The sequence below is a fragment of the Danio aesculapii genome, chromosome 14, assembly GCF_903798145.1.
Source record: "Danio aesculapii chromosome 14, fDanAes4.1, whole genome shotgun sequence".
Taxonomy (NCBI): Eukaryota; Metazoa; Chordata; class Actinopteri; order Cypriniformes; family Danionidae; genus Danio; species Danio aesculapii.
This window is the reverse complement of record NC_079448.1, coordinates 1,506,053-1,528,171: the sequence shown is the minus strand read 5'-3', so window position 1 is coordinate 1,528,171 and position 22,119 is coordinate 1,506,053. Positions and strand designations below refer to the sequence as shown.

General features: G+C 37.0%; 1 protein-coding gene across 1 annotated transcript in view; it reads left to right on the top strand.

Moving 5' to 3' along the window:
* Positions 1-22,119, top strand: part of slc16a2 (solute carrier family 16 member 2) — a 55,847-nt gene that overhangs the window by 29,327 nt on the left and 4,401 nt on the right. The window contains exons 4-6 of the mRNA XM_056472976.1: positions 10,396-10,539; positions 14,608-14,836; positions 21,751-22,002. Coding sequence (XP_056328951.1) covers positions 10,396-10,539; positions 14,608-14,836; positions 21,751-21,971 — 594 coding nt within the window. The 3' untranslated portion in view covers positions 21,972-22,002. The remainder of the gene's footprint in view (positions 1-10,395; positions 10,540-14,607; positions 14,837-21,750; positions 22,003-22,119) is intronic.

The window sequence follows — 22,119 nt, the reverse complement described above, 5'->3', positions numbered from 1 at the left end:
CAGCTGCAATGTTTGTCAAACTGTAGTGAGTTTATTGATCTGCTGTCACTCCACGTGTGAGTGACACAAGGGTGAAGAGGCTGTATTGCAGAATATTGCATGGCTGTCAGCCAATCAGATTCGAGAACCAGACAGAGCTGTTGTATATACATATATATATAAACAGGATTCAGTGTATTATACTACAATACACCACAGTTTACGGTAGTAAAATCTAAAGTATACTACAGTATTTATTGCAGGTTATTAATTCATGTACTGTATATAAATGTAAATAGTAAGGAGTATTTCAGAAAGCTAATTGGAATGAGCTGCATGTTACTCAAGTTGAACTGAATTAAAAATAACCTCTCTAAATTCACTGTGCAGCAGACTGAAATCAAATGACTTGTGATTCACCAGTAAAGAGTGATGATTGTTTTGAGTCAGAATGGCGGCCCAGCGTTTCTCGCTCTCCTCAGGGAATTTCACAGTTTCAGCCAGATTTAAAGCATAATTAATATCTCGCCTTGCGCACATTTGGCCGCGAGCCCTGATGAAGCCAGCAGTAAATCACAATGAGCACATTTTTATGCTAACGAGGCCACTCAACACATTCAACCTCAGAAACATCAGGGTCTTTAAGAATAACCTGATGGAGGATGTCAGAAGATCATCTGTAGGAGATTGAGGGCACTGAGAGAGCACAAATCATGGCTTATTCATCTGTTAATGCTGGCTTTTTGTGAACAAATATTTATTATTGCAATTTTGGGTCAATTTTATTGTGGTTTTATAGTTGCTCTGGTAACACCAAAAAATTTTCTAAAGTCTCTTTAGTTGCTATGGTAACACAAAAACAACTATAGTAATTGGTTTATTGTGGTAGTTCTTTAGTTGTTATGGTAACACAACAACACCTATAGTAATTGGTCTTTTGTGGCAGTTCTATAGTTGCTATGGTAAAACAACAACAACTATGACAATTGATCTGTTGTGGCGGTTTTATAGTTGCTGTGGTAACACAACAACAACTGTGGTAATTGATCTGTTATGGCAGTTTTATAGTTGCTATGGTAACACAACAACTGTAGTATTAAAATTCTAAAGTAATTGATCTGTTGTTGTAGCTCTAGTTGCTATGGTAACACAAGAACAACTATAGTAATTGATATTTTTGGTAGTTCTTTAGTTTCTATGGTAACACAACTATAGGAATTGATTTTTTGGTAGTTGTTTAGTTGCTATGGTAACACAAGAACAACTATAGGAATAGATATTTTTGGTAGTTCTTTAGTTGCTATGGTAACACAACAACTATAGTAATTGGCCTTTTTCTGGCAGTTCTATACTTGCTATGGTAACACAACAACTATAGTATTCAAATTCTAAAGTAGTTGGTCGGTTGTGGTAGTTCTTTAGTTGCTATGGTAACACAACAACAACTATAGTAATTGGTATTTTGTGGCAGTTCTTTAGTTGCTATGGTAACACAACAACAACTATAGTAATTGGTATTTTGTGGCAGTTCTATAGTTGCTATGGTAACACAACAACAACTATAGTAATTGGTATTTTGTGGCAGTTCTATAGTTGCTATGGTAACACAAGAACAACTATAGTAATTGGTTTATTGTGGTAGTTCTTTAGTTGCTATGGTAACACAACAACAACTATAGTAATTGGTATTTTGTGGCAGTTCTATAGTTGCTATGGTAACACAACAACAGCCATGATAATTTATCTGTTGTGGCGGTTTAATAGTTGCTATGGTAACACAACAACAACAATAGAAATTGGTCTTTTGTGGCAGTTCTATAGTTGCTATGGGAACACCGCAACAGCCATGATAATTGATCTGTTGTGGCGGTTTTATAGTTGCTATGGTAACACAACAACTGTAGTATTAAAATTCTAAAGTAATTGATTTGTTGTTGTAACTCTTTAGTTGCTATAGAAACACAAGAACAACTATAGTAATTACTATTTTTGGTAGTTCTTTAGTTGCTATGGTAACACAAGACAACTATAGGAATTGATATTTTTGGTAGTTCTTTAGTTGCTATGGTAACACAAGAACAACTATAGGAATTGATATTTTTTGGTACTTCTTAAGTTGCTTTGGTAACACAAGAACTATAGGAATTGATATTTTTTGGTACTTTAGTTGCTATGGTAACACAAGAACAACTATAGGAATTGATATTTTTTGGTACTTCTTAAGTTGCTATGGTAACACAAGAACAACTATAGTAATTGGTTTATTGTGGTAGTTCTTTAGTTGCTATGGTAACACAACAACAACTATAGTAATTGGCCTTTTGTGGCAGTTCTATAGTTGCTATGGTAACACAACAACAACTATAGTAATTGGTATTTTGTGGCAGTTCTATAGTTGCTATGGTAACACCACAACAGCCATGATAATTAATCTGTTGTGGCGGTTTAATAGTTGCTATGGTAACACAACAACAACTATAGAAATTGGTCTTTTGTGGCAGTTCTATAGTTACTATGGTAACACAACAACTACAGTATTCAAATTCTAAAGTAATTGATCTGTGGTGGTGGTTTAATAGTTGCTATGGTAACACAACAACTTTAGTTTTCAAATTCAAAAGTAATTGGTCGGTTGTGGTACTTTAGTTGATATGGTAACACGAGGACAACTATAGTAATTGGTCTTTTGTGCTAGTTCTTAAGTTGTCATGGTAACACAATAACTATAGTAATTGATCTTTTTTGGTAGTTCTATAGTTGTTATGGCAACACAACAACAACTAGGGTTTTTGATCTGTTGTGATTCTACAGTGGCTATGGCAACGCACCAACTATAATAATATAAACAAATGACTCAATACTGTAGTTTTGGGAACTCTAGGGTGTATTACTATACTACAATACACCACAGTTTACTGTAGTAAAATCTAAAGTATACTACAGCCTTTATTGCTGTAGTAAGTGATAAGTTGGGGGTTCATTCAACTGTGGCCACCACTGATTAGTAAAGGGACTAAGCCGAAAAGAAAATGAATGAATGAACCTAAAAGATCAAGAGTGATGAGTGTTACCCCAATGATGCTTTATACATGCCTGGATCTAACATGACCCATAAAGAATAGTCAAAAATCTGAAAAACAGGTGTATAAATAAATAATATGTATTTTAATTTAATTTGAAAGTTTTTACTACATTTTTAAAACGTTCACAGTTTTTTCCATTATTAAAAACCGCTGTTTTTATGCATCGAAATTGACCTTGATGTCCTAATGTTACTTAAATAAACAAATAACCTCAAATAACCTTGCTTGTAAAATAAAGTGTGAATATTTTCACTTTTTGTGTGAACGTCATTTTTTTCACACTTAAATTATATCTAAAACTCTTCTATACCTAAAGCTTCTTTTTGGAAATAATTCATCATTTTTTTACAAAGATAAATGTGTGTGTTTGTGCTGTGTGTGTCTCTGTGATGCCAATTCTCTGATAGTTCAGTAAATAAATGAGGTAGTGTTTTTATTATGCTAATGCAGGTCAGTTAATGCAAAAAAAGTCCATTTTAATTTTTAAGCTGAATGTTAAACAGAGTTTGACATGTTGCGGAGCTTGATGTTTATGAGACATAATGAAGAAAACAGCTGTGATTTCTGTCTGTGTACTGTATGTGTGTGTGTGTGTGTTTAACACCGAGAGTGCAGCTATAGGAGCGAGAGGCGTCTGTTCATGCATAAATCATGTGTGAGGCTTCAGCCGGCTGAAATATTTACCGCTCTCTGCATGACAGAAAGCCTATGTGACGAGCGCACACATGTTGATGATGAATTATTAAGCGTGTGTGTGTGTGTGTGTGTGTGTCACCTCGGGTCAGACTCTGGGATTGTGTCCTGGTTTCACCTCTGGTTGTCATAGAGATGAACACACTTCTGTTGGAGAGGACATCATTAACCCTCCTCTGACTTTTGTGTTCTTTTTGCTATTATTTCCCTAATGATCAAGATAAAATATCAGTAAATTAACAGATTTTGGTGATGTATGTTTTTTATAATTATTTATATAATAAAATTAAAGTCACCTCAACTTATATTAGTTAAACAGACTCGAAATATGAAGTTACACCTCATAAAACTAAATAGATTTATCTGATCTCTGGGAGATTTATCTGACCTATTAGAGTGAATGAAAGTAAGACTTGTTGCAACACGGCCTCATTGTGAAAACTTAGTCCTATATACACTTCTGGAGAGCATGAATTATGTAGCCAGAGCTACGTATGGCATTTCGTCTTTAAAACGAACGCCACAGGGTGGTATGACGCCGATGATGGCTTCTGTTTCTATTCACGCTACCAGCTGACTGTATACATGAGTATGGACAACTTTACTGCTGTTACCAGTTTGTCCAGTAGCTAGCCATGTACGTTGGTGGACTTGAGACACAGAGAGGAGTTGACCGCGATGATAGGGTTCGTTTCTGGTGAAGAACAGTTCCAGAAAGCGGGTAAGACAAAAACAGAAGCCAAAAAATTAAATAACGAAGTAAATAACAGAGTGAGAATGTGGTAAAATTAAAAACACTGTCGGTTGGGTTTAGGGAGACTTTGGTTTAGGGAATTGGGTGGACACTGGTCAATCTGTGCTTTTGAAAACACTATTGGTTGGGTTTAGGGAAGGAGGAGGGTGGGTCAGTCAGTCAGTCAGTCAGTCGACAGCGGCCTCTGGTGGATTTACATCACAACAGCAGCATGAATGGCACTCGTAAGAGGAATTTGAGATCTGAACAGCGCCCTCTGGTGGATTCACAAAAAAAAAAACCTGCAAAAAAATGGAGCTCCTGGGATGTATTTCTCACTCTCCAGAAATGTATACAGGGGTATGGATCTATAATGAGCCTGGGTTGACTTTTTCTTATAATTTTTTACAGTGTAATAATAATAATATTAATAATAATTGTATATATAATAATAATTTGTATTATACATTTTATTTAGCTTGTGAATTGCATTATCTTTTGATGATGTTTTTAAAGGGTCTTTTATTAACACTTTTTAATCGTTTGAAGTGATATATTGTCTGTCTTTGTGTTGTAAACTATGGTACAAAACCTAAGAAATTGTTGTTTTCCATTGTCTCCAGAACAAACCACTGTTATACAACGACTTGCCTAATTACCCCAACTTTACCCTAATTACCCTAGTTAAGCCTTTAAATGTCACTTTAAGCTGAATACTAGTGTCTTGAAGAATATCTAGTCTAATATTATTTACTGTCATCATGACAAAGAGAAAATAAATCAGTTATTAGAGATGAATTATTAACACTATTATGATTAGAAAATACAATTTCCTAGCAGGGCTAATAGTTTTGTCTTGAACTGTAAGAGTATGTTGTTGTGTTTGCTGACACACTCCTGACGCAGATGTTTCCATCATGTGTGCTGCTGTTCTTTCGCTGTGAATGCAGTAATTTAAGACTTTAATTGTTCGGAGTGTGTGTGTGATTGCTTTGCTTCACTGATCTTAATGGAAATGTGTTCTGATGAAACATTCATTTTCCTTCAGCTTAGTCCCTTATTTATCAGGGGTTGCCACAGCGGAATGAACCGCCAACTATTCCAGCATATGTTTTACATAGCAGATGCCTTTCCAGACGCAACCCAGTACTGGGAAATACCCATACATACTCATTCACACACTACGGCCAACTTAGTTGATCAATTCCCCTATAGCGCATGTGTTTGGACTGTGGGGGAAACTGGAGCACCTGGAGGAAACCCATGCCAACACGAGGAAACCCACGCCGACACGAGGAGAACATGCAAACTCCACACAGAAATGCCAACTGGCCCAGCCGGAACTCGAACCAGCGACCTTCTTGCTGTGAGGCCACAGTGCTAACCACTGAGCCACCATGCTAAACTTATATAATCCCATGGGAAAAAAATACTACAGTAATTTAAAGTAAATACTGCAGTGCTTTTAAACCATACTATAGTAAAGTGAGTTATACTGGTTGTATTATAGTTATTAAAACATTTTGTCAAGAAATGCTCCAGCATACTGTAGTATTTACTACAGTGAACTGTAATAATGTAGTACACTTTAGTTTTTACTACAGTAAACTGTGGTGCATTATAGTATAACATACCCTATAGTTGAGGAAAAATACAGTGTTGGGTCATTTATTTATATAACCATGGAAACTTTACAATCATCCCAAAAGATCAATTGCTATAGTTGTTGTGTTACCATAGCAACTGTAGAATCAACACAACAGATCGATTGCTTTAGTTGTTTTGTTGCCATAGCAACTTTAGAATGATCACAACATATCGATTGTTATAGTTGTTGTGTTACCATAGCAACTTTAGAATTATCCCAACAGAATGATTGCTATAGTTGTGTTGCCATAGCAACTTCAGAATTATCTCAATGGATCGATTGTTATAGTTGTTGTGTTGTCATAGCAACTTTAGTATGATCACAACAGATCGATTACTATAGTTGTTTTGTTGCCATAGCAACTTTAGAATCGTCCCAACAAATCGATTGCTATAGTTGTTTTGTTACCATAGCAACTTTGGATTTATCCCAACAGATCGTTTACTATAGTTGTTTTGTTGCCATAGCAACTTTAGATTTATCCCAACAGATCGTTTGCTATAGTTATTGTGTTGCCATAGCAACTTTAGATTTTCCCCAACTAATTGATTACTATAGTTGTTTTGTTGCCATAGCAACTTTAGAAGTATCCCAACAGATCGATTACTATAGTTGTTTTGTTGCCATGGCAACTTTAGATTTATCCCAACAGATCGATTACTATAGTTGTTTTGTTGCCATAGCAACTTTAGAATTATCCCAACAGACCGATTACTATAGTTGTTTTGTTGCCATGGCAACTTTAGAATTATCCCAACAGATCGATTACTATAGTTGTTTTGTTGCCATAGCAACTTTAGAATTATCCCAACAGACCGATTACTATTGTTGTTTTGTTGCCATGGCAACTTTAGTATGATCACAACAGACCGAATACTATAGTTGTTTTGTTGCCATGGCAACTTTAGTATGATCACAACAGACCGAATACTATAGTTGTTTTGTTGCCATAGCAACTTTAGTATGATCACAACAGATCAAGTACTATAGTTGTTTTGTTGCCATAGCAACTGTAGAATCACCACAACAGATCAATTCAAGTATTTTACTATAGTTTGATTCAAAAACATGATAGTATTTACTATATATTTTAGTATTTTTCATGTTGGATCATGTTTCCCCAGACCTTTCTGTTCAATGTATCAGTTTCCACAAAAGTATGAATAACCTTCACACACATACTCTAGGGACATCCGAGACGTATTTTACTTGTAAAAGTGGCAGAATAGGTCCCTTTAATAAAACAGAGAGGTAACAGTGTTTCATAAACTCTCTAGAACACTGATTTGAACTCTCTGTTCAAGCCTTGACTAGAAGAGTGTGAGGAGAAGTGTGTTTGTAAGCACATTTGCTGGAATTTTTTATATAGCAGTTTTGTTTATATATGTGAACCGTCGGTATGTGTTTGAAGCCAGTGTTTATTTGATTAGCTGCGAGTTAGCCAAGATGTGTGTGTGTGTTTTGTTGTAAAGTTGAGAGCTCTTTCTCTTCCCTCTCTCGCTTTCTTCCAACGGCTGTTTTTTCAGGCTTTAGACCAGAAGTAAACACTGAGTCCTGGCTTTTGTTGTGTAAGCGTGTGTGTGTGTGTGTGTGTGTTTTTATGTATGTATATGTGAGAGTCCGTCTGTGTTTGTGTGCGTATGTATGTATGTATGCATGTGTGTGAGTGTGAGTGTGTTTGTGTGTGCGTGTGCATATGTGTGAGTGTATGCCTGTGCATTTATGAACATGTATGTGTGTATGTGTGCATGTGTGGGTATGCATGCTTTTGTTTGAGTTTTTGTGTGTGCGTTTGTGCATGCATATTAGTGTGTGTGTGTGTGTGTGTGTGTGTGTGTGTGTGTGTGTGTGTGTGTGTGTGTGGCTGGGTGGGTGTATGCATGTGCAGGTATGGATATGTGCATGTATGTGTGTGTATATGTGTGCATGTGCGGGTTTAATTGTGTGTGTGCATGTATGTATGTGTGTGTTTGCGCATGTACGTAGGTGCATGTATGTTAATTCATATGTATGTGTGTATTTGTGCATGTGTGCATGTGTGATTGGCTGAACATGATCAAGCAGGAAAGCCCCTCCTCCACATTAAGGCAGAGTGTGAGTTCTGCTTTTGTTGCACCCCTGAGCTTTCCTCATTCAGCCTCTTTTGTAAAGCGCTCCTCCTGTGATCTCTAGCATGAGGAAATGCTTCAGAAGGCTTTTATTTTTAACCCCTCTTCCCTTCTTAGAAACAAGGGCGTCTATGAGCGGAAACCTTCACCTTATAGCTGCTTTTCCTGCGTTCCCACCATTAATGCAGTCATTGATGAAGATGAAGAAAACAGGCTTTGATGAACACAGGAGTGATGAGCGTTCAGTCCAGCAGCGTTTATACAGTCAGCTATGTACTGAGTTATCTATCTATAGGGGAATTGATGAACTGAATTGGCCGTAGTGTATGAGTGTGTGTGTTGATGAGTGTGTATGGGTGTTTCCCAGTTCTGGGTTGCAGCTGGAAGGATATCCGCTGTGTAAAACACATGTTAGCGGTTCATTCTCATTTCAGGCGGCAGCTAGCTCTCTGCAACTCTCACATGGTCGCCTACTAAAGCTAAGCAGGGCTGCGCCTGGTCAGTACCTGGATGAGAGACCACATGGGAAAGCTAGGTTGCTGCCGGAAGTGGTGTTAGTGAGGCCAGCAGGGGGCACCCAACCTGTGGTCTGTGTGGGTCCTAATGCCCCAGTATAGTGACGGGGACTCTATACTGCTCAGTGAGTGCCGTCTTTCGGATGAGACGTTAAACCGAGGTCCTGACTCTCTGTGGTCATTAAATATCCCAGGATGTCCTTCGAAAAAGAGTAGGGGTTTAACCCCGGCATCCTGGCCAAAACTACTCACTGGCCTCTGTCCATCATGACCCCCATATCATAATTGGCTTCATCACTCTGTCTCCTCTCCACCAATCAGCTGGTGTGTGGTGTGTGGTCTGGCGCAAAATCAAATCTTGACCAATCAAATGCTCTCTAGTATCTGACAAGTTCCTCCTCCTTCATTACTTTACACATTAGGTGCGTCCCAAGTCACATGCTTATGCACTATTCTACGCCATCTTGTAGTATAACTAGTGTAAGTAGTGCATTCACACTGAAAACTTTAAAACCAATTAGTGCACTTTAAATGCTATTGGCTGTTTTTAAAAGGGGGAGGAGCTACTATATGTCCCGCTCCTCTCCTCATGTTTCAGTTGAGATTACATCAAACATTGAGTTAAAAATTTAGGGCTTTTTAAAGGCTCTAATAATGTTGACCATAGCAGCTTTTACATTATTATCATTGTAATTATTCATTCATTCATTCATTCATTCATTTTCTTTTCGGCTTTATCCCTTTGTTAATCACAGCGAAATGAACTGTCAACTTATCCAGCATATGTTTTATGCAGTGGATGGCCTTCCAGCTGAAACCCAACATTGGGAAACGGCCACACACACTTATACACTATAGCCAATTTAGCTTCTTCAATTCACCTATACTGCATGTCTTTGGATAGATAGATAGATAGATAGATAGATAGATAGATAGATAGATAGATAGATAGATAGATAGATAGATAGATAGATAGATAGATAGATAGATAGATAGATAGATAGATGGATGGATGGATGGATGGATGGATGGATGGATGGATGGATGGATGGATGGATGGATGGATGGATGGATGGATGGATGGATAGACGCAAAGACGCATTCTTTGTAAACGCCTGCTTATTTGTTGCACTAATGCAAAAGGACACCACGTATGAGGAGATGATGTCAACCAAGGCTTCTAGAGGTCTCCATAATCCTGGACCAGGCCGTATCCTGAGAAGATGCTGTGGTGGTCGTGCACAGGAAGTTTGGCCAGAGGAGAAATGGTCATGCACAACTGAGTCTGATTTCTATCAAGGTTTTTTTTCTTCACTTCGGTCAATTGGTGAAGTTTGTTCCTCCACTGCTTGGTTTGGGAGCTGCGCATCGATGGATTTGCTCTTCAGTGTTTATACTTCCAGCAGTGAAAATTAAACCACACTGAACTGAACTAAACTGAACTTCAACTCTGAAAACTGGACTCACACAGTTTCAATTTACTAGAACTTCTGTGTTCAGCTGCTTTGACACAATCTCCATTGTAAAATCGCTAGAGAAATAAAGATGAATTAAATTGAAGTGTTTTTGTTTCAGCCTAACAGTGACAGACAGATCATTTTTCATCTGTTAATCATCCGCTGTTTTCCTCTGCCAGATGAACTTCGTGAAGGAGCAGTTTGGAGACACTCAGAGGGAATGGCTGCTGCTGGTGTGCATCGGAGCCTCGTCTGGAGTCGGTCGACTGCTGTTCGGAAAGATCGGAGACCTCATACCTGGAGTCAAGAAGATCTACATGCAGGTACAGAAGCACCGCAGGAGCTGCTCGTTAGTTTCCACTGTGTTTAATGCGGCTCTGCCATTTAATGAGATGATTAGAGGAGCAGAGCTGCTGTTCATGTGTCTGAGGTGCTTTATGTGCACTGAAAAAGATGAGAACAGCATATTTTAAATGAGCTCTTCTCAGTAGTTCTAGACTGGTGTTAATGTATTTATTTTAAATCACATCTAAAGTTGAAGTCAGAATTATTGAAATTGGACTTCTTTTTCAAATATTTCCCAAGTTATGTTCAAAGGTGCAAGGACATTTTTTCACAACATTTCCTATAATGTTTTTATCTGTAGAAAGTCTGTTTTCTTTTGTTTGGCTGGAATAAAATAATTTTAAATGTAAAAAAATATAATAATAATATTATTAGTCAATAATATTAGCTCCATTATGAATAAATTTTTCGATACAAAAATATAGACGGATAGATACAGACAGACAGACAGACAGACAGACAGACAGACAGACAGATGCCAGCGAGTCAAGGACAGCAAAAGTAAAGATCCAAATGCAGTTTAATAAGATTAGTCATACAGGCAGGTAATGGTCAATAAAGGAGCAAAACAGGAACATGCATGTCATCCAAATTATAGTCATCAAACAGGCATAAGATCACTACAGGGGCAAAAAGACATACAACAAAAGGACAAGGCTTGGGTCCAAAATACGACAGGTAAAACAAAGAACTAGAAACACTTGATACAAAAAAACAGTGAGAGCAAACAAAGACTCAGCCCTGAACTGGGGTATGTGTGGTGTACAATAGATAGATAGATGGATGGACGGACGGACAGACAGACAGATAGTTACCCTAATATTTAGTATAAATATATATTTTTTCCCAGTGAGCACCTTGAGGTCAAAATGACATCATAAAAACATATCAAAATGCTAATCAATTCGATGATAGATGGATAGCTAGATAGATAGATAGATAGATAGATAGATAGATAGATAGATAGATAGATAGATAGATAGATAGATAGATAGATGGATGGATGGATGGATGGATGGATGGATGGATAGGTAGGTAGGTAGACAGACAGACAGACAGACAGACAGACAGACAGACAGACAGGAAGATAGATAGATAGATAGATAGATAGATAGATAGATAGATAGATAGATAGATAGATAGATAGATAGATAGATAGACAGACAGACAGACAGACAGACAGACAGACAGACAGACAGACAGACAGACAGGAAGGTAGGTAGACAGACAGACAGACAGGTAGGCAGGCAGGCAGGCAGATAGATAGATAGATAGATAGATAGATAGATAGATAGATAGATAGATAGATAGATAGATAGATAGATAGATAGATAGATAGATAGATAGATAGATAGATAGATAGATAGATAGATAGATAGACAGATAGACAGACAGACAGACAGACAGACAGACAGACAGACAGATAGACAGATAGATAGATAGATAGATAGATAGATAGATAGATAGACAGATAGACAGATAGACAGACAGATAGATAGACAGATAGATAGATAGATAGATAGATAGATAGATAGATAGATAGACAGATAGACAGATAGACAGACAGACAGATAGATAGATAGATAGATAGATAGATAGATAGATAGATAGATAGATAGATAGATAGATAGATAGACAGATAGACAGATAGACAGACAGACAGATAGACAGATAGATAGATAGACAGATAGATAGATAGATAGATAGATAGATAGATAGACAGATAGACAGATAGACAGACAGATAGATAGATAGATAGATAGATAGATAGATAGATAGATAGATAGATAGATAGATAGATAGATAGATAGATAGATAGATATATTACCCTAATATCTAGTATAAATATATATGTTACCCAGTGAGCACCTTGAGGTCAAATGACATCATAAAAACATGTCAAATGCTAATCAATTCGATGTCAAAACCCTGATGTCCGTAAAGGGACTCAGCTTAAGGAAAATGAATGAGTGAATGAGTAAACTTATTCATTTACTTATTTTATTTATCTGAAAACTTCAATTCCAAACAATCAGTTTATTTTATATCCTTACAATGCTTGTGAAGCACCTTGATGTCAAACTGACCAACACTGTCATCAAAAAAACAATGAGAGGACAGTACTGTAGTTGATTTTTGATGTGATTTTAAGGTGCCTGCTGGGTAATTAACCTGCTGTAACTTGCCTAGTTAACCCAATTAACCTAGTTAAGCCTTTAAATGTCACTTTAAGCTGAATACTAGTGTCTTGAAGAATATCCAGTCACATATTGTGTGCTGTCATCATGGCAAAGACTAAAGAAGTTATCAGAAGAAGAGTTGTTAGACATTATTATGTTTAAAAATGTGTGTGAATGAGCGTGCATGGATGTTTTCCAGTCATGGGTTGCAGCTGGAAGGGCATCCACTGCGTAAAACATATGCTGGATAAGTTGGCGGTTCATTCTGCTGTGGCGACCCTAGATTAATAAAAGGACTAAGCCGAAAATAAAATGAATGAATGAATGAATGCTTAACCTTTTTAAACACAATTTAGACTTCACCTGTATATAAAATAACTCTCTCAGGAAAGATGATGATGTGGTGCATCAGTTTGGTTGCCAGGTAACAACAGAGTTGATAATTGAACATCTTCAAAAGTGCCATTCACATTTTCCATTCACAGACGATGTTTTCTGCTGAAAATGAATGCTCTGCTGCAGTTTCTGTTGTTATTATGAGATATTTTTAACCAAGCTCACCTGTCTTTTGTTCACAAAGTGCATAAGCATACACATTTTCACATCAAAACACAATAATAATGTCGCTGTATAGCTTATTTATCTAGAAAATGGCAGAAATATCAACCTGCAGAGCCTCGTCCTGATCTGGAATGTGAGTTGTGAGTTGTTCATTATGACAAGTGTGCAGTTATGCACTTTCAAGAGCTCATGCAAGAGTGTTGGCTGAATTTGACCGGCATATTCTGAAATCTTTCGCTAAAGAATGCACAATAGTCATTTTAATCAGCAACCTTCAACTGGGGTTAGTAGTATTTCAGATTAAACAATACAGAATGTGTGTGTGTGTACTGTATGTGTGTGTATATATACAATTAAGCCTCAAATTATTTATATGCCTGGCATATTCTGACTTTAAGTTTTTGTACAAATGCAAATAAAATATCATTTTTTTCCACAATGATGCTTCTTGTACATCGTTTTATTATCTTTAGGGAGCATCCTGGGTCATTTCCAGTCAAAAGCAAACTTGCTGGTTGAATAAAAGTAACTTTGAGTCTGAATTTCTGAGGGGTGTGAATAATTCTGGGTTTGACTTTATATATGTTTGAGGACAAATGTATGTACAGGACAAAATTACGACCCCTCCTGCAATGTTTTTCCCCCAAATACTTTATATACTGTTTTTAAATGCTTTTTTGTAGTCAATTGAAGTAAATTGAAGCCAATTAAAAAAATAATTATAGGGTTAATAACATTGACCTCAGCATTAACCTTTTAGTCAATCTAATTTATTATTTCTAAAAGAAACAAGACTTTCTCCAGAAGAAAAAATAATAGCAAATACTGTGAAAAATTCTCTTGGCTTTCTAGTTAAACACCAGTTAAGTATCAGTGTGTGTGTGTGTGTGTGTGTGTGTGTGTGTGTGTGTGTGTGAATATACTGTATATAATTTATTTTTGACAATACTTGACAATAAGAATATTCACTCACCGGCCACTTTATTAGGTACACTTGTCCAATCATTTGTTAAGACGCAAATGTCTAATCAGCCAATCACATGACTGCAGCTCAATGCATTTAGGCATGTAGACATGGTCAAGACGATCTGCTGCTGTTCAAAGCGAGCATCAGAATGAGGAAGAAATGGGATTTAAGTGACTTTGAACATGGCATGGTTGTTGGTGCCAGACGGGCTGCTCTGAGTATTTCAGAAACTGCTGATCTACTGGGATTTTCACGCACAACCATCTCTAGAGTTTACAACCATCTCAACTGTGATTGCAGCATTTCTCCTCATCCTCTGATGATTGTTGTGTTTGTAGGTGGCCTCCTTCATATTGCTGGGCCTGATGTCCATGATGATTCCTCAGTGTGCCGTATTTGAGGGTCTGGTGGTGGTTTTCGTGCTGATGGGTCTTTGCGACGGCTGTTTCATCACGATCATGGCCCCCATCGCCTTCGAGCTGGTTGGACCCATGCAGGCGTCCCAGGCCATCGGGTACCTGCTGGGACTCATGGCCATACCCATGACTGCAGGACCACCCATCGCAGGTCAGAATCAACAACATCTATCGCTAATGCTAAAAAAACGAATGCCTATCAGTATGGAAACATTAGGGATGTTGCATCATAGCTACTCATCTGAACAAAATACATAGCACTGTTCTAGTGGTTTATTGGTATTTGAATCAAAAGCTATTGTGTTTTAAGTCTAAATGACCATTTTCTGTTTTAAACACATGATGTGACACAACAGAGGTAGTATTTGTGAGTTAAACTATAGTGAGTTTGGTGCTCTGCCATGAGGAAAGCTGCAGGCGGAGTGATACGGTCACTGAAGCAGTTCCTGTGTGTGTGTGTGTGCGAGACTAGTGGAGCATAACATCCGTCTGCACACAATAAAATCTTTATATGAAACTGGTATATAAATATGTTGAAAATGCGGCGTTAATCAGGCAGCATGCTGATGTTGGCTGCGTTCCTCAGATAAGACGCACACACGTACAACAGACTGAGTGTTTTTCCACTTTATTGCTTCAGCGGACAAGATTTATTTCGGAGGGTAAATTCCAAAGGTCTCCCTGCGAGCACATTTGGTTTGGACTGTTGACATAAATGCTGTTGTTCAGTGATGATGACCTCCATATGTGTCCAGTTCAGCTTTAAAGGGATCCTATTATGCCTATGCACAAGATATAAAACAATTCTTTTGTGTTGTCAGAATGTGTGTGTGAAGTTTCAGCTCAAAATACCCTTCAGATCATTTATTATACCCTGTTAAAATGTCAGAGGGAATATTGCGCCTGTACCTTTAAATGCAAATGAGCTGGTTGTCCCCACCCTCTTTTCAATAAACATCGCAGAATGACTGACACATACTGATGAAGCAGATATTCAGTCACAAATACCATGGTAAAACTGAACCAGGCAGTTTCTGAATGGTTATTTAATGTAGTTGTTGTGGAGCCTTCCTGCAATATGAGTGAGCCACACGCAAATGCCGTTACACACACACACAGGTTAGTATTGGAGGCTTATGAGAACCCTCTATAGGCATAATGTATTTTATACAGTAAAAACCACTTATTATATGGCCCTACCTCACCCTATTGCATTAAAAGTAGGTTTAGACTGGCTGTTTCCTGCTGTTATTTCATATACACCATATGCATACATTAACGTTTGCAATTTGGGATGCACATACACACTATTTATACAAAAAAATGGCTTATAATTGTCCATAAGTGTGCAATTTTTGAACACAAATGTACAATACTTATAATAAAGTGCATTCAGTAAGTATTTAACATTTATTCTATAAAAATAATAGAATAGTGCATAAGTCTGTGATTTGGGACACTATTATTTATACTATAACATGGCATAGAATAGTGCACCATTATGCAATTTAGGATGCACATATACACTATTTATTATTAAAATGGCATAGAAAAGTGCGTAAGTATGCAATTTGGGAAGCGCATATACAGTACAATACAAAATGGCATAGAATAGTGCATACAGTAAGTATTTAGGATGCACATATACACTATTTATTATTAAAATGGCATAAAATAGTCCATAAGTATGCAATTTAGGAAGCACATATACACTATTTATTATTAAAATGGCATAGAAAAGTGCGTAAGTATGCAATTTGGGAAGCGCATATACAGTACAATACAAAATGGCATAGAATAGTGCATACAGTAAGTATTTAGGATGCACATATACACTATTTATTATTAAAATGGCATAAAATAGTCCATAAGTATGCAATTTAGGAAGCACATATACACTATTTATTATTAAAATGGCATAGAAAAGTGCGTAAGTATGCAATTTGGGAAGCGGATATACAGTATAATACAAAATGGCACAGATTAGTGCATACAGTAAGTATTTTGGATGCACATATACACTATTTATTATTAAAATGGCATAAAATAGTCCATAAGTATGCAATTTAGGAAGCACATATACACTATTTATTATTAAAATGGCATAGAAAAGTGCATAAGTTTGCAATTTGGGAAGCGCATATACAATATAATACAAAATGGCACAGATTAGTGCATACAGTAAGTATTTTGGATGCACATATACACTATTTATTATTAAAATGGCATAAAATAGTCCATAAGTATGCAATTTAGGAAGCACATATACACTATTTATTATTAAAATGGCATAGAAAAGTGCATAAGTTTGCAATTTGGGAAGCGCATATACAATATAATACAAAATGGCACAGATTAGTGCATACAGTAAGTATTTAGGATGCACATATACACTTTATAATAAAATGGCATAGTATAGTCCATAAGTATGCAATTTGGGATGCACATATACACTACTTATAATAAAGTGCATATAGTATGTATTTGGGTTGCACATATACACTATTTATTCTATAAAAGCAGTACATTTGAATACAAAATGGCATAGAATAGTGCATACAGTAAGTATTTAGGATGCACATATACACTATAACAAAAATGGCTTATAATAGTCTGGTATGCACATATACTACTTATAATAAAGTGCATACAGTATGTATTTGGGATGCACATATACACTATTTATTCTATAAAAGCAGTAGAATAGTGCATAAGTCTGTGATTTGGGACAGATCTTATTATTTGTACTATAAAATGGCATAGAATAGTGCACAATTATGCAATTTGGGACGTACAAATACACTATTTATTATTAAAATGGCATAAGTATAATACAAAAGTGCGTAAGTATGCAATTTGGGACGCACATATACAATATAATACAAAAAGGCACAGATTAGTGCAAACAGTAAGTATTTAGGATGCACATATACACTATTTATTCTATAAAAGCAGTAAAATAGTGCATAAGTATGCAATTTGGAACACATATATACACCATTTATACTATAAAATGGCAGAGAATAGTGCATAATTAGTATGCAATTTGGGACTCATACATTTGAATACAAAATGGCATAGAATAGTGCATATATTAAGTATTTAGGATGCACATATACACTATTTATAATAAAAATGGCTTATAATAGTTTGGGATGCACATATACTAATAATAAATTGCATATAGTATGTATTTGGATGCACATAAACACTATTTATTCTATAAAAGCAGTAGAATAGTGCATAAGTCTGTGATTTGGGACAGATCTTATTATCTATACTATAAAATGGCATAGAATAGTGCATAAGTACACAATTTGGGATGCACATATACACTATTTATATTTAAAATGGCATTAAATAGTCCACAAGTATGTGATTTGGAAAGGTTTATTTGGGGTGTACATATAGTATACACCATTTATACTACTAAAGGGGGTATAATAGTGCATATGTATGTGATTTGGGACACATGCTATTAAAATGGCATAGTATAGCGTATAAGTATGCAATCTGGGATGCACATATACACAATTTATTATATCAAATGGCATAGAATAGTGCATACAGTAAGTATATGGGATGCACATATACACCATTTGTATTATAAAAGCAGTATAATAGTGCGTAAGTATGCAGTTTGGGACACTCATATACACTATTTACATTACAAAATAGCATTGAATAGTGCATACAGTAAGTATTTGGGATGCACATATACACTATTAATACTATAAAAGGAATAGAATAGTGCATAAATGCACCATATATGTCCAAATCTTCAGGTTCATTAGTTAAATACTGCATTTACCTGTTTCAGTAACTCTGAGTCCTCGTCCCAGAACTTGAAGCCTCATTTATAGCATCTGTTTTCAGAGCAGCACTTCATGGCAGGGGTATTAAAAGTAGGTTTGGATTGGCTGTCTCCTGCTGTTATTTCACATATACTTGGAGTCATGTTCTGACGTCTAAGTGTTATTTTAGGGCTCAGGGTTTTAGGTTTTGTTGTTTAGGTTGCGAGTGATCTTGTTGGAGAGCGTCTTCAATGTCTGAATGGCGGCTGTAGTTGTTTTTATAGCGATGTATCCAGACTGAAAGCCTCATTGAGATTCTGGCTGGACGGTTGTGAAATGAAGAGCGTTTGATGATGAATGTGGCGGTCGATGCGGGGAGTCTCTGTTAAGTTGTATTGGATTAGTTCCATTATTTAACCATGCTTTTTTATTTAAAGTCAGCATGACATTGGCCACATTTAACCGGTAAATGAGCACTGTCTCATATATACAGTATAGGGCTGCACAATGTTGGAAAAATTTGGCTTTGCAATATTTTGTTATGCTATGAATGAATATAATTTCAGCTGATTTGAATAGCTCTGTTTGGAAAGATTTTATTCATTTAGATTGACTGGGATGATGGAGTCTTTTTCTATGCAGGGCATCTGCATAAAATATAATAAATTACAAGCATGTATAAATATGACAGAGCAAAAATAAAAGTGAAATAAGCAGTGCTTTCTGGTTTTCTTGGGAGTCTAACAGTATTCAACTACAGAAATTGAACAATCAAACAATCAACAATCAATCAAAACAACACGGTGGCTCAGTGGTTAGCACTGTGACCTCACAGCAAGAAGGTCACTGGTTCGAGTCCCGGCTGGGTCAGTTGGCATTTCTGTGTGGAGTTTGCATGTTCTCCCTGCGTTCGCGTGGGTTTCCTCCGAGTGCTCCGGTTTCCCCCACAGTCCAAACACATGCGCTATAGGGGAATGATGAACTAAATTGGCTGTAGTGTATGAGTGTGTGTGTGAGAATTAGTGTATATGGGTGTTTCCCAGTACTGGGTTGCAGCTGGGAGGGCATCCGCTGTGTAAAACACAAGCTGGAATAGTTGGCGGTTCATTCCGCTGTGGCGACCTCTGAAATGGAGACTAAGCCAAAAGAAAATGAATAAATAAATATTTCCCAAGTGAAAAAGGGAATTTTTGACCGTGTTTCCTATTATATTTTTCTTTTTTCTTCTGGAGAAAGTCTTATTTATTTTAGGTTGGCTGGAATAAAAAAAATATTTAAAAACTGTTAACTAAAATGTAAAAAATGATTTGGTCAGAATTATTAGCCCCCGTTTGATTACATTTTTTAATGCGTTATTAGAAATTAAATCTTCATATATCTAAATAGGCGATGGTCGCTGGTTCGAGCCACGGCTGGGTCAGTTGGTGTTTCTGTGTGGAGTTTGCATGTTCTTCCTGCGTTCGCGTGGGTTTCCTCCGGGTGCTCCGGTTTCCCCCACAGTCCAAAGACATGTGGTACAGGTGAATTGGGTAGGCTAAATTTTCCGTAGTGTATGTGTGTGAATGAGTGTGTATGGATGTTCCCCAGAGATTGGTTGCGGCTGGAAGTAAAACATGTGCTGGATAAGTTGGTGGTTCATTCCACTGTGGTGACCCCAGATTAATAAAGTTACTAAGCCGAAAATGAATGAATGATTGATATATCTAAATAAATTGAAAAGTCGTGTCTCTGTTAAAAAGCACTTGGGAAGTATTTGACAAGAATGACATTTTATAATAAGTAAAACATATTTCAACTGTAAAATGAAACTGTATAATGAATATAAACATAGTTTAGAGCATTAATGACCAATGTTGATGTTCATCAAATGTTTCAGCTTCAGAAAAGTTGTAGAAAAAAAGAAATAAAGCTGTTTATTTGGACCTAAATTAAAATATTATGATTTGAAATTTAGAAGAAATGTTATCATATGTCCTCATTCATTTTCCTTCAGTGTAACGACCAATGTTTATTTATTTATTTTATTATTGTTTCGCCTTCTTGTGTTCTTCTGGTCATGGTGACCTATAAAAAGGAACTTCCGGCAGGGTTCGGGAGCTCATTTGTGGTTCAACGGTTGCTGGCAGTGGAGAGCTCCTGCATTTCCCTACCCCTCCGACCGACGACCCACCTTTATTCTTGTACAAATGTCCATGTATGCTCACCACCTTTTGGAGAGTTTGAGTTTATTGGGGTGGCCTGCCTATATATTTGATTACGTTTGACTTTGTTTATGCTTAGGGAGGAAGGTAAGCTTCCTGTATTTTTCTTTAAAGCTTTACATCATTTAGTTTATTTACTTTGCTGATTTTTTTGTTTGTTATTTTCTCCTGTGGCCACCCTGAAGAGATGCTCATTTCAATTGTTATTGTTCTTTTTTCTATAATAAATCTATTCAATTACTCTCAACTGATTTTCCACGCTTGGTTGTCGACTGAAGGAGATCTTTTGCATATGTGTTTTTGTTTTTGTGTGGGAAATGCACCCCCCACAACCTTTATCGTTTATTATGCCCTTGTTATTTTCCCCTAGACTTAATATTTGGCTATTTCAGAGGTCGCCACAGTGGAATGAACCGCCAATTACTCCAGCATATGTTTTGTGCAAAGGGATACCCTTCTAACTGCAACCCAGTATTGGAAAACATCCATACACTCTCATTCACACACACACACACACACACACAAACACACACACACACACACACACACACACAAACACACACACACACACACTCATGCACTACAGCCAGTTTAGTTCATCAGTTCCCCAATAGCGCATGTGTTTGGACTGTGGGGGGAAACCGGAGCACCCGGAGGAAACCCACACCAACACGGGGAGAACATGCAAACTCCACATAGAAACGCCAACTGGCCCAGCTGGGAGTCGAACCAGCGATCTACTTGCTGTGAGACGACAGTGCTAACCACTGAGCCACCGTGCTGCCTAAATATACAGCATATGAGTTGTATATTTTACTTTCTTCAGTTTTTTAGATGAAAATCTTCACGGTATCGTTGATTCAGTTTGGTTTAATTCAGCTTTTAAAAATAAGTGTGTCATTAACACAGATTTTCTAAACTCTTACCAGTAAGAATGAATATTTAATCATTTAAAAACGCCTGCTGTTTTCCTCATTAACCATTCTGTTTTCTTGGAAAAGCATCAGATTAGCAGAGTTAAAGTGTGTCACTGCTGCCGTTTCATCTGAAGTATCTGCTTTTTTTATCAGGCCTTCTTCATGATCACTTCGGGAACTACCACGTGGCGTTTTACCTGGCCGGCGTCCCTCCGATCGTGGGGGGAATCGTGATGTTTTTCGTGCCTCTGGTCCACCAGCGAATGCAGAAACGGAGGAAAGAGACCGACGATCCCAGCATGGACAAAATGCTGAAGAACTGCTCTAATGGAGACATGCTGCCCGGATACACAGACATGGAGACACACATATGAAGCCCTCAAACACACACACACACGCACAAAGGTAAAGCATTAACAGCAGAAATCACTCGAGAGTTCTTGTACTCATATACAGCTGAAGTCAGAATTATTTGCCCTCCTGTGATTTTTCTTTCTTTTTAAATATTTCCCAAATGATGTT